We start from the raw sequence: 13517 nt of genomic DNA on the forward strand, positions 1-13517 counted from the left end.
ATAATAGTAGATTGTAGCTTAATAATATTTCCTAAAGCAAATCTTTTAAAAGGCAAGAATGATTGTTGGATTACAAAAGACATGTGGGTAGTAGGTGGCGATAATTATAAAAGGGTGACAAGTGTTGCCCATATCCATCTAGGTCTACTCTTAATCAATCATATGGTCGTTAACGCTAGATTACCCATAATACATGTTTTTCTAGTAATTTGACTAAGTGAAGCTGATGATTTATATTTTCTTTACTTATATTAGGTGGTCAAAATTAATTATTATTATTATTATTATTATTATTATTATTATTATTATTATTATTATTATTATTATTATTTGCTAAGCTACAACCCTAGTTGGAAAAGCAGGATGCTATAAGCCCAAGGGCCCCAACAAGGAAAATAGCTCAGTGAGGAAAGGAAAAAATAATGGTGTTTCACTCTTTTTTGTCTTAGTCTTTATAGCCTACACTTATCGAAGTTTTAATGGTGCGTGGTGTTTGAATATTTATCCTTAAGTTCTTTCATATAACTTGCAAACTTGACTTAAAAGTCATCCAACATGTTGTACAACTTCCAGATAACTAAAATGAGAATCCCCTATGTGTTAGATAGTAAGAGCCAAGAGAACGTCGTTCATCTCTGATCACTTTCTTTAATGCATGTATATTTTACTTACCATCGTATTTTGTAGTGTTTATAGAGATAAATTGTAAGACCTAACAATACACTGCTTGTTCTATGTAACCAGTCAAATCATCTGGTTTACACAATGTTGCCATGGTGACCGGTCTCAAAAATTAGGATGAAGTTTCGATAGATTATTTTTTAGTTCGTAAGTCTACGAAGTTAAATAAATAAGTATACAAAATTTATTCTATAACCATTTTAGAGTACTCACAGTGCAAAAGGGAAAGTGAATTAGACACAATACTACGTAAATCTCTCTTTGTGGGGAGGGGTCGAACAGAACGAGTTGCTTCGAACGCAGGCATAAATTGATTCGAATGTTTTGACCATTCAGAAACTTGAATTCTTTTGAGGCATGGACACGGTTGTCATCGCAGCTAGTTCGTTATTATATTTATAATATTCTATATTATATATTCATACATGTTGATGTTGTCTTAACAAACGTATATCAAAGAACAGCGTTAATTGGAAGAGGTTGAACTTGTGTTCGAAGCATGAAGTGAAACATTTCCAAACAAAAGAAGATCGAGAGGGAGGGAGGGAGTGTGAGAGATTGAAACTGTGGGATAAGAGCAGGTGGTCTGTAGTGTCGTCAATTATAAGTTCAAATCTAAGATTATTGCCATTGGATCGCTTTGAAATATTGTGAGAATGGAGTGTTATTCGTAGGGACCTTCGTGATGGGGGCTGCGAGGACAGGAAGAGCTAATAAGAGATGAAAAGTTCCAGAAATACGGGAGGGTGAAGCAGTGAATCCATTTGTCCCATCATGCCCGCAACCCCGAACAAGTGAATGAAGAAGATCACGTGACCCAATTGGACCAATCAGCGGCCAAGGATTACCCACCATCTTAAACTCACACGTAAACATTGAACTCTCCTCAAAAGTACAAAATAAAGCAGCTCGAAATGGAGGTAGGTCATTTTGACAGTCCTTTGTACTATTACATGTGATAGTGCCATGACAGGTACGATGTATATTACTAGAAATTTGAGAAGACGTAAACGGTTCATTTGGGGGAAGAATTGAGTTGAAATAAGTCGGCCATGAATATTGCTGGAACAATGGTGAGGAGGCATTTGGGGTGGGAATCCTTACTTGAAACCCCCAAAAAATATTAATCTCAATGAAGTAAGAGAAGGTATTTCCGGTTGCTTGGACACCATTGAGAATTTAGCAGTTCAAAGTTAATGGTAGCCAAAAAATAAAATTTTCTGCACGGCTATCTATCCCAGATGTACCGTCTAAAAGCTGAGGCCGCTTAATGGTCGAGAAAGGAGAGGCGTGTTTACTATTATTCGGCTTCTTTGATTTGTTTTGACAGCTGTCCTCTTTGCTTGTGCAATATCGTCAATGGCCAACGAAGAAACTGGTAGCACATTACTTACGAAAGTAAGATTTACTTTAATATTTTTATAGATCTTACATTTTGGTACAATGAACCATTTAGGCTCCCGTAGCCTACTGTACTGTAATTATGGGAGATTAAACCACCTTATCGTATGTTTAAATAGATTCTTTGATACAAAAAGTAACGCAAAAGGATTTTAGTAAGTGGCTGAATTATGTCTTAGGTTTAATGAACGTGAATTAGAGACTACTCTTGTCTGTTTAATTGGTTTTAGGCCTAAAAGAGTCAGACCCATTGTGTAATCATCGAGTTGTGTGAAGGTTTTTTTTTATTCTGGCTACCTTTTTTTTTTTTTTAAGTTTTCTATGTTGATTGGCATTTTGAACATAATTGCAGTGTTGATTATTGATCCCCCTTTTTTTTTTGGTATGGTAGATGCCATAAAATCCAACCATATCCTAAACTGGCATCAATTGTCAATAACTGTAGTAAGTAGATGCTATTTGTAGGATAATAGTGATTTTTGGTCAAATTAAAAACTCATAACCTGAGATCTATGTGATTTGACAATTCAGACCAGAGGTGGAATTGTGGCACTAAAGTAACGTTTGGTAAATAGGTGATACTTTCATTTCTTGCCAGTACGTGGACCATGTATTTTTCCTTCGCTTTATCAAGATTATTCAAGCTTTGAATTTAATAAAAATTATTTTTGAGTGTAAATATTGGAGCATAACACATGTTTATGATTTTTCCTACCACTCATGTAATAACAATTGTGTGGAATCCTATAATAGTGACCTGAAAACTATTAAGCCTGAGTACAAATGCTAGCAAAATAACTGATAAGATACAGAGCAAAATATTAACTGGAATGAAATTATTTTTTCACACACCAAGGCCCGCCTGAACAGACTTTTAGTGTCTGACGGAGGGCGAGAAATAACCCCCCCCCAAAAAAAAAAAATCACAGGGAAACCTGGTTATTAAGTGGGAAATGCCAAAAAGCAATGGATCTGCCGCAAAAATAATGGTCAGTAAGACAACAAACACTAAGATAATCCATTGGAAAAATATATGGTTTGTGTAAATGGTGTGAAATTAAAGTATTTTAATTACTTATAATTTATATCTTGTCCTTTTAATGATTTTTTATGCCGCTGCGGCTTGCTCACTCGCAAATGAACATTATCACATTGCACCTGTTACATCTATGGGTATTATTATAGCAAAGCACAGAAAAAAGCTTTACTAGTAAAGGAATGGGGTTTTATATAAATTGAACCTGTTTTCTTTGAAAATGACCTATATTTTTGTTGAAAATAGATAGTTAATAAGATATGTTCTAATGTATCCTACTTTACAGGGGGTCACCCAGTGAGAACCAGTCTTTTATTGAGTGGGGAAATTTACTGGCTAATATGTAAATAATGGTAAAACTAACTTTCTTCTCTATACATTCTCTGGGATGCATAATAAATAAACAAAATATCACACAAAATTGGGGTATTCTATTCTCCTGAATTATTAACCTAGGTTTGTGACCTGTTAAGGGGCATTCGCAGCTAGGTCCATGACCTGGGAATGGGTTCCGGGCTCCCCCCCCCGCCTAGGTCTGGGACGTGGGAAGGGGGCTCCTGGCTTGCCCTCCAGCTAGGTCTGGGACCTGGGAAGGAGGGTCCAGGCTTGCCCCCCCCCCAGCTAGGTATGTAACTTGGGAACTACTAGGTTAGGTCGATTTGTTAGATTATGTGGCCTTTTACATTTCTCGAAAGTGTTAAATCACCTTTTATTCTGTTTTCGCCCTCCTAAAGTCCCAGGTTCCCACTACGTCCGTTTGGAAGGGGGAGGTGAGAACTGCTTATTTGCAGTAGAAATTAGGTCAAATTCGTTGAAAGCACGTTATTTCTTTTAGGAACAAGTTTTTTTCTCTTGGAAATGTAGTTCCGTGTTTTATAATTTTAACCAATAGCTATACAGTATACTGAACAGTGTGTGATTTCAATATACTGTAGATTGAACTCTTGTGGCAGTTGTCACTCTGAAATTTAGGCTGAGGGAGGAATGGCTCTTGTTAAACAACATTCTGGAACTTATTCATAGATATTTAGAAGCTTTTAATTTGTTCAAAAAACTATCTCATACTATATCATGCAAAAATAACGAGAAAGCTATCTAAAGCGAATGTCTCTTGTTCAACAACATTCTGGAACTTATGTATAGATATTTGGAAGCTTTTAATTTGTTCAAAAAGCTATTTCATACTATATCATACAAAAATAACGAGAAAGCTGTCTAAAGCGAATGCAAACAACGCATGTGCAGTAACCCACAATGTCTTTCAAAAGTAAACAGTGCGTTTCGAATGAGCACGGCCTTCATTTCACTTTTCTCGGAAATGATCAGTTCTAGACATGCAGAGGAAAATAAAGGGTCCAATCTACAGTTGGAACTAAGGGTTTCTGGGTGGGAGAATAACAGGGATGCTGTACAACTTGACAACACCCACCTAACCTAACGTAGGGCTCTGGGTCCTCATAACTTTGCTAACCCCCATGTTCCCTAGCCTACCACACCCACCTAACCTAATAGTAGTAGGTTGGCCAGGGCACCAGCCGCCAGTTGGAGATACTACTGCTAGAGTTATGGGGTCCTTTGACTGGCCAGACAGTACTACATTGGATCCTTCTCTCTGGTTACGGTTCATTTTCCCTTTGCCTACACACATGCCGAATAGTGTGGCTTATTCTTTACAGATTCTCCTCTTTTCTCATACACCTGTCAACACTGAGATTACCAAACAATTCTTCTTCACCCAAGGGGTTAACTACAGCACACTATTGTTCAGTGCCTACTTTCCTCTTGGAAAGGGTAGAAGACACTCATCAGCTATGGTAAGCAGCTCTTCTCGGAGAAGGACACTCCATTATCAAACCATTGTTCTCTAGTCTGGGGTAGTGCCATAGCTTCTGTACCATGGTCTTGCACTGTCTTGGGTTAGAGTTCTCTTGCTTGAAGGTACACTCAGGCATACTGTTCTATCTAGTTTCTCTTCCTCTTGTTTTGTTAGTTTTAATAGTTTATATAGAAAACATTTATTTTAATGTTACTATTCTTAAAATATTTTGTTTCCTTATTCCCTTTCCTCACTGTGCTATTTTCCCTGTTGGGGCCTGTGGGCTTATAGCATCCTGCTTTTCCAACTAGGGTTGTAGCTTAGCATTTGATGATAAAATAATAGTCTTGGGTAGTGCCATAGCCTCTGTACCATGGTCTTCCACTGTCCTGGTATAGAGTTCTCTTGCTTGAGGGTACACTTGGGCACATTATTCTATCGTTTATATGGGAAATATTTATTTTAATGTTACTGTTCTTAAAATATTTTTTTCCTGTTTCCTTTCCTCGTTGGAGCCCAAGGGCTTATAGCATTCTACTTTTCCAACTAGGGTTATAACTTAGCAAATAATGATAATAGGGCTCTGGATCCTCATAACTTAACTTTTGCTAGCCCCCATGTTCCCTTACCTACCGCACCCACCTAACCTAACCTAGGGCACCAGGTCCTCCTAACTTATTTACTGGAGCACCTCCCTATAACCTTACCTGACCTACAACAGCATATCTCTTTGAAAATCTTTAATAAACCACTTTGTGCTCTTACTCGAGTCATGTTACCCTCAACTTAATCAAAATAGTTTATTGGCAAATACTTCAGTAATAGTTATTTTCTGATTATTTTCCTTCATACTATATAATATTGCAACGTTTTTATTTTTATGCAATCTGTTCTGTTGGTAAGACTTTGTCAGTGTTCAGTTGTAGGCTTTATTATGTATATGGTAGCTAAGAAAGGAAAACCAAAATTGTAAAAGAAAATTATTGTATGTACAATTCTTTATTGAAGTTAGTCAACCAAAGAAATTTACATTATTTTTTATTGTAAAGATTTTGATAGATTTTATATGGGTATTTTTGCCTGTATTACATGAAAAATTATACTATAGATAAATTGGTAAAGATCTTTTTCTCGGTTGATATGTTTAGAATGGGTCAAGTGATAATATCCTTTGAAATCTCCTACTTTGTAAGAAATTATGATTAAATCAACCTCTACTACATTCCAGGCATCATCTCAATGTTACCCAATGTAAGAATATTTGATTTTTGGTTATTTTGTTGTATTTCAAGAATTTACTTCTTAGAATCTCAATGGATGGAGTTTGCTTGATGTAATTCTCAAAGGGTTAAGGTGTAATTTTTTATGTTTTACCGATGTTAATTGACTGCAGAGTCCGGCAGTTGTTGTTATCTATGGCAATTCATAGCTTGGAGACATGTTGAGAAGACTCGTCACAAACTATCAAAAAAACCTTCGTTCTTCGGAGGGAAAGCAAACCTTTCCTCATTTAAAATTGGAGATAAATTGGTACTAGATAGAAGTGCCATTGAATCGTGAACAAGGTGGTTAAAGTACGTAACGACAGGTAGGGAAGCGGAACTACCTACCTATTTGACCCGGCCAAATCATTTTTGACTAAGGCTGCCAGGTGAAAGGATGTGCTGCTTATTTTACATCTTCGCTGCTGTATTTTTTCCTTATATTTTTCTTAAAAGGTTGTGTTATGAAAAGTGGCTAAAAGGTAAGGTGTGGTAAATTTGTTCAATTTTGAATCTCCATTTGCTGTGTGCCTTTTGTGAGGGCATAACTGTTCATGCTCTTTACCTTATGACGAGTGTCATTCACGTTCTTTGCCTTATGTTGAATGTTGTTTACGTTCTTTCCCTTATGATGAATATCGTTCACGTTCTTTCCCCCTATGATGAGTGTTATTCACGCTCTTTCCTTTGTGACGATTGTCATTCACATTCTTTCCCTTGTGACGATTGTCATTCACGTTCTTTCCCTTATGATGAATATCGTTCATGTTCTTTCCCCTATGATGAGTGTCGTTCACGTTCTTTCCCCTATGATGAGTGTCGTTCACGTTCTTTCCCCTATGATGAGTGTCGGTCACGTTCTTTCCCTTATGATAAATGTCATTCACGTTCTTTCACTTATGATGAGTGTCGATCACGTTCTTTCCCCTATGATGAATGTCGGTCACGTTCTTTCCCCTATGAGTGTCGGTCACGTTCTTTCCCCTATGATGAGTGTCATTCTCGTTCTTTCCCTTGTGACGAGTGTCATTCACGTTCTTTCCCTTATGATGAATGTCTTTCACGTTCCTTCCCCTATGACGAGTGTTTGTTCACATTCTTTTCCCTGTGAAGCTGTCGTTTATGTTCTTATCCCCACGAAGTGTCATTCATGTTCTTTTTCCCATGATGAATGTCATTCATGTAATTTCCCCTATGAAGTGTCCTTTACTCTGAATTTCGTTCATGTTTTCCCCTATAACGAGTGTAGCTCATGTTCTTTTCCCTGTGAAGTGTCATTCATGTTCTTTCTCCCATGACGAGTGTCGTTCACCCTTCTCTCCCGTGACGAGTGTCATTCACGTTCTTTCCCCTATGATGAATGATGTTCTTTTCCTTAGGACATGTCATTTACTTTCTTTGAGTTTCGTTCATGTTCTTTCCCCTATGAAGAGTTTCGTTCATGTTCTTTCCCCTATGAAGTCGCTCACTTTCTTTCTCCTATGTCGAGTGTCATTCCTGTTCTTTCCCCTATGACGAGTATAGTTCACATTCTTTCCCCTATGCCGAGTATAGTTCACGTGCTCTCCCTTATGGAGTGTCGTTCACGTTTTTTCTCCTATGAAAAGCGTCTTTCACTTTTTTTCTCTTACGAAGTGTCGTTCACGTTCTTTACCATATGACGAGTGTCGCTCATGTTCTTTCTGGTATGTAGATTGTCGTTCACATTTTTTCCTCAAGAGTGTTGTTCACGTTTTTTACCCTATGACGAGTGTCGTTCACGTTCTTTACCCCATAACGAGTTGTCATTCACGTTCTTTCCCCTATGACTAGTGTTGTTCATGTTCTTTCCGCTATGTAGATTGTCGTTCACATTCTTTCCTTATGAAGAGTGTCGTTCACGTTCTTTCCCCTACGAAAAGTGTCGTTCCCGTTCTTTCCCCTACGAAGTGTCGTTCACGTTCTTTCCCCTACGAAGTGTCGTTCACGTTCTTTCCCCTACGAAGTGTCGTTCACGTTCTTTCCCCTACGAAAAGTGTCGTTCACGTTTTTTTCCCTATGGAGTGTCGTTCACGATCTTTTTCCTATAACAAGTGGTGTTTTTTTTTTCTTTCTCCTATATTGAGTGTCGTTCATGTTTTTTCCCGTGACGGTGTCTTTCATGTTCTTTATCCTATGTCGAGTGTCATTCACGTTCCTTCCCTTATAAAGAGTTTCACATTCCGTCCCCTATGAAGAGTGTCATTTACGTTCTCTTCCCTTGGATGAGTGTCGTTCATGTTCTTTCCCCTATGAAGAGTGCAGTTCACGTTCTTTCCTCTATGAAGATTGTTGTTCATGTTCTTTCCTGTATAAAGACTGTCATTTATGTTCTTTCCCCTATGGCGAGTGTTGTTTACGTTCTTTCTCCTTAGGCGATTGTCGTTAACGTTCCATCCTCTGTGGCGAGTGTCGTTAATGTTGTTTCCCCCATGGCGAGTGGTGTTAACGTTCCTTCCCACATGGCAAGTGTCGTTAATGTTCCTTCCCCCATGAAGAGTGTCATTCACGTTCTCTTCCATATGATGATGTCACTTACGGTTTTTCCCTATTGATGAGTATCACTCTCGATCTTTCCCCTGTGACGAGTATAGTTCACATTCTTGGGCCTACGACGAATGTCGTTCGCGCTCTTTTCCATCCGGAGAATGTTCACGTTTTTTCCCCTATGACGAGTATCGTTAACGTTCTTTCCCCTATAACAAGTGTCATCCATGTTATTCCACACGGGAAGGTCGAGAATGCTAGTAGCATATGACCTGGCTACAGTAGTCTCCTTTTCTTGGGAAGGATTTACTGATATCATTGTCTGTAACATTACCCAAAAGATTTGAGTCTATTCCCAGAACTTCCTTCTATCAGTTATTTGCAGGACTGCCCGTATACCCGTGTGCAGTGTAGGGCTAATGTTAAGACTTGTTCCCAGAGCTCTGCTTGGACAGTAGCTCCCAATGTGATGGTAGCTGTGTTGCTGAGGAACTCCTGTAAACTTCTTCTTATCTGGGAGCGCTGTCATTATCAGCCGCCCATACCCTGATTCCTGTGGTGGTAGCAAGGGAAAGAGATTAGTTTATCTTTTCTTCCTCTACCAAATGCTCCTTCCTCTCGTTATTTTCCTCTGATAAAATGTAGTAGGTATGAAGGTATCTCGCAAGATTTTCCTTTGGACTTCACGGGACTGATATCTCCTCGTGGAGGGAGTGGTGGAGCTAACCTACTGATTAGTACCTTCGCATTAGGTAAAGTTGAGCATGAGACCTGTGTTGACAGCTGTCACTGTTACACTGATTACAAGTGATCAGTCCCACCAGGGACAGCACCAGCACTAGATACACCTGTTCTCATGAAGAGAAGGTGTTGAGCTCTCATCTCGGGAGCCTAGTCTTTTCACATGGTAGAAAAACTTTAAACATGCAGTGTTTCAAGCACTGCAGGTACTGAGTTCCAACATTATTATCATAGGGGCCTGTATCAACAAACATCAAAGCACAATCTTCCTGGCATCAAAGCATCATAGGGGTCTGTGTCAACAAACATCAAAACACAATCTTCCTGGCATCAAAGCACAGCCTTCCTGCCCTTCTGCAAGTTTACAAAGCAGATGGACAAGCTGCTATGACAGCTTTTAGGTACATTCCTGGCTGGAGAAATGACTGAACCAGACAAGCTCCTTTGCCAGGGGTAAGGTGTATGGTTAGAGTGGATCAATACCAGACTGAAAAAGAAGAATTCTGCCTTTTGTAAAGATCTCTCTAGTATCTTGATTTCATCTTCATAATAAGGGGGAATAAAACTTTTCATCGTAATGAAGAAAATATTTGCCTTTAAAGAAACATTTAAAAGATTATATACTTGGATTTTTTGTTTTTAGCTGACATCTACAATTTTCTCATAACTGGTACTTCAGATCCTTGTCTTTATTTAGAGTTCATGGGAAAGGTTTTTGTGGAAAGATAACCTTCCTAGATGCTAAAGTAACTTCTTTTTAGTTGGATTGTTCTTGGCCATGATGTGTGCTTAGAAATCTAATGCAGTTTGGGAGTCCCACTGCCACCCTAAACTTAATGTTGGGCAGCATCCTTAAGCCCAGTACACACTATAATTCATATATCAGCCTTGTGACGCAGTAGTAATGTTGAAAAAAGTTTCTATCGGCCAATCTCTACTGTAACACTGCTCACACTGCTCACTTGTTTTTGTGCGCTAGTTGCAGTTCTGCTGTCATTGAGAGAGGATATATGCTGAAGATTTACTCTAGCCGGAGACTACTGTTGTTATTTAAGTTAAGATTATTATTAATAAGAAATATTACTATTATGATTAAAAGTATAATCAAAATAAAACAAAATGTTGGTCCTTGTCCACTCATGGGAGATCGCGAGTTAGGCGCTAGAGCTGAGCAGACATCCTCCAGCTTTGAGAAAGCTGACGCAACACTGAGCAATGCATCAGAAATTGGGTCGGCCCACCTAGACGTTGGCAGTGCAGTTTCATTTTTAAAAAGTAATTTTTCAAGGCATCCGTTTATAACTGTCCGCATCATGAATCATAGTGTGTACTGGGCCTTAGACATTAAACTGCAATGTAAGCAGTTTGTGCTTTATTTTCCAGCCATTGGTTTTGTGCCTACCATATACTCCACTAGGGAACTCTTGCCAATGGGAAATGTTAGCCTTTTCCCCAGTGAACAATGCCTGTTGCTATCCTAATTGCCAGGTATAGGGTGTGTATGTAGACAAGAATTTTCTCCCCCCTCCCCCTCTTGTATGGTGTACTCTTGGTGTTTGGCCTGTCTTCTGAAACATTATTAAAGATTTTGAATGTCCTTCACTACAGATTTAAGTTATCTTTTCTGGAGGCAAATATCCTTTTATTGCTTCAAGGGTGTGTTAGACTCACGTCCGCAATGACCAGAAATTCAAGCTACTGTACTTGATTTAGATGAATGGGAATCAGAATTATACAGTTGTCCCTTAGCTGTGTCATGGGCCTATAAAGACAGGAAGTTGACTAGCAACATCAGTCAGGGTAACAATTCTTTGTTTGACCTCTCTCACAATGGTGACAATGGAATTTATAAGGAAGTCTTAAAGTAGAGGATATATTTTGCCCTTGCTGAATATCCCTAGGGTTCGTGAAGGGAATAAGTGTCTTTCAGTTACATGACCTCCGTTGGGGCCTGTTGACATCTACGCAGCTTTTCTTGAAAACTTCGCCTTTGTGTTAATGTGGACCCAAAGAGTTTATCCATCTCTGTTGTTACCTCTTCAACACCACATTTCTGTCCTCTTTAGTTTCTATTCATCTTAAGTTGTATAGTAATAGGATGAAATTTAATGTTATTCTTTACATTATGAAGGAACTGAATAATCCTTACGGGATTAGGGATCGACATTTTCCTTTCTATTGTTTAGGTGATAAGGTATGCTGCCCAAGTCCTGGCAAGGTTTGATAAGCTATCTGGCATTTCTGATAAAATTAATGCCTCACAGCATTCCAGAATTTAATCCCTTTAACTACACCTTCCTAGAGTTTAAAAGGCATTTCTTTAATGGCCAAGGATGTTGTGGTTAACCTAATTGACTGGGTTCTTCTGAACCTATGTCAACAGGTTCCTCTGGTTCTCTCAGACTAATAGTTGTTGATGTACGAGTGAGTTCAGGACAGGGGCAAACATTTTGTGTCTTCAAGCAAATGATTGTCCATACAAAGTTCTTCATGGCAGTTCTTTGGAGACCAAGATTATTTTCTTGGCTGCTTTGTGTTTTTCCCCAGAAAGGTTGGTATTGCCATCAGTGCATCTGAAGGGTGCATTGTAATCATTACAAAAGGGCTTTTACAGTGACCCTTCAACCCTTACCTTCACTCTTTTTAGCTTTCTAATGTAGCTTTTGTTCTTGGTTCTTTTCTTCCATCTTGTTGTCTAACCTTATAACTTTTACTTTATTCTGTAATGTTTTTGCTGATCTTGGGTCTTCATGTTTCTAACCATTATCCCTACATTTAGGGGTCAACAAGCAAGGAGGCACTTCTTCACAGTTCTTAGGCAAATTGGCAAAGCAGGTGTACCCATTGGTGTTGTCATATCTTGTCTTCATGATACAGGACATGTAACATCTCGTCTAAGATAGTGGTCGCGATGTAAGTCTAGAATGATAGGCAAGATCAACTGGCCCTTTCACTTTTCTTTCTTCCCTTTCCTTTGGGGTGCAGCAGTTGCCCCATTATTTGCTAGATTTGGGTAAGTCACATAATCGGGCAATTTTTCTAGACAAAGTTTTGTTTAGAAGTATCTCCCCATCCTCACATTTCTCATAGCTTAAATGGCCATACATTCTGACAACATATCCTTCACATGGATTTAGGAGTTTTCTTTGACAGCTACCAGTCCTAGATAGTGACCTAGCCTAACACCTGCCTCATCTTCATACCCCGGTTGTTAGGATGGTGATAGGAGCCATCACTTGAGTTTAGTTTCTTGTTGTGAAAGGGAGAAAATCATCTCTCTCAGATGATTATTTTTATACCACAACTTGGGATTTGGGAAAATTGTCTAGACTTGGCTTTGCTAGTCGCTATCATGAGTACCTTTCTTTTTGTTTCTATTACTTAAGAAGCACAATTGATGACTGACCTCTGGCTTGGAATTTTGGAAATTAAGATTACATTATTCGATTTCTAGTTCTTATATATTTTATTGCTACAAAGATCCATTTTATCTATTTACTAAAGGGAATTTAGACAACTTTGCATACTTTGGTAGCTATTTGTTTACTTATTGGTTTAGTGTTCCATATAGTTCCACTATTGTCTCTGATTTACTGTAAGTTTAACTTGACTGTTTTCCCTTGTTACTAGGGTAAGGGGACAAGAGAGATGCATTTCACATGGATTTTTTCTTTCATCACTTATAACTCTTTGGATTTCCCTATTTTTTCAAGTTTTGTCTTGATTTCTTCCTAAATGACTTTTCTTATACAGTACTGAATTTCAATCAGAATAGGATAATTATCAGTAGTCTGCGAGTTACCTAGCAATAAATTAGGTGCATCTGCATTATGTACGTGGCCTCATGGAGACGCACCTTTCCTAGTGGAGATGTAAAATTTTCAACTTCATTAAATTGCACTTACTGTATAGTATACATAAAAGAAGGAAGACATTAGGCACACATAATGAAAGTTTAACTTTTGATAAGTCAGGCAGGTACAAAAAATATTACTGAATATAAGAATAGACTACGTATTTATAGTGTTTATGATCTAGGCTAATGGAAAGGTCTGGAAACTTTCATATATTACTT

At 38.3% G+C, this 13517-nt stretch overlaps 2 protein-coding genes across 6 annotated transcripts in view; one reads left to right on the top strand and one right to left on the bottom strand.

Moving 5' to 3' along the window:
• Positions 1 to 741, bottom strand: part of LOC137617698 (dynein axonemal light chain 1-like) — a 14155-nt gene extending 13414 nt beyond the window's left edge. Inside the window, exon 1 of the mRNA XM_068347968.1 lies at positions 673 to 741. Coding sequence (XP_068204069.1) covers positions 673 to 675 — 3 coding nt within the window. The 5' untranslated portion in view covers positions 676 to 741. The remainder of the gene's footprint in view (positions 1 to 672) is intronic.
• Positions 742 to 1192: 451 nt separating this feature from the next.
• The window catches only part of LOC137647192 (serine/threonine-protein phosphatase 2A 56 kDa regulatory subunit gamma isoform-like), an 84487-nt gene continuing 72162 nt past the window's right edge, over positions 1193 to 13517 (top strand). The window contains exon 1 of one of the 5 annotated variants that reach the window (XM_068380546.1): positions 1193 to 1601. In XM_068380546.1, coding sequence (XP_068236647.1) covers positions 1596 to 1601 — 6 coding nt within the window. In that variant the 5' untranslated portion in view covers positions 1193 to 1595. Of the gene's footprint in view, positions 1602 to 1751; positions 2080 to 13517 lie in introns of those variants that run through there. The other 4 variants (XM_068380557.1, XM_068380524.1, XM_068380531.1 and 1 more) reach the window with 4 other exon arrangements.

The sequence above is a fragment of the Palaemon carinicauda genome, chromosome 1 (genome assembly GCF_036898095.1).
Source record: "Palaemon carinicauda isolate YSFRI2023 chromosome 1, ASM3689809v2, whole genome shotgun sequence".
Lineage (NCBI taxonomy): Eukaryota > Metazoa > Arthropoda > Malacostraca > Decapoda > Palaemonidae > Palaemon > Palaemon carinicauda.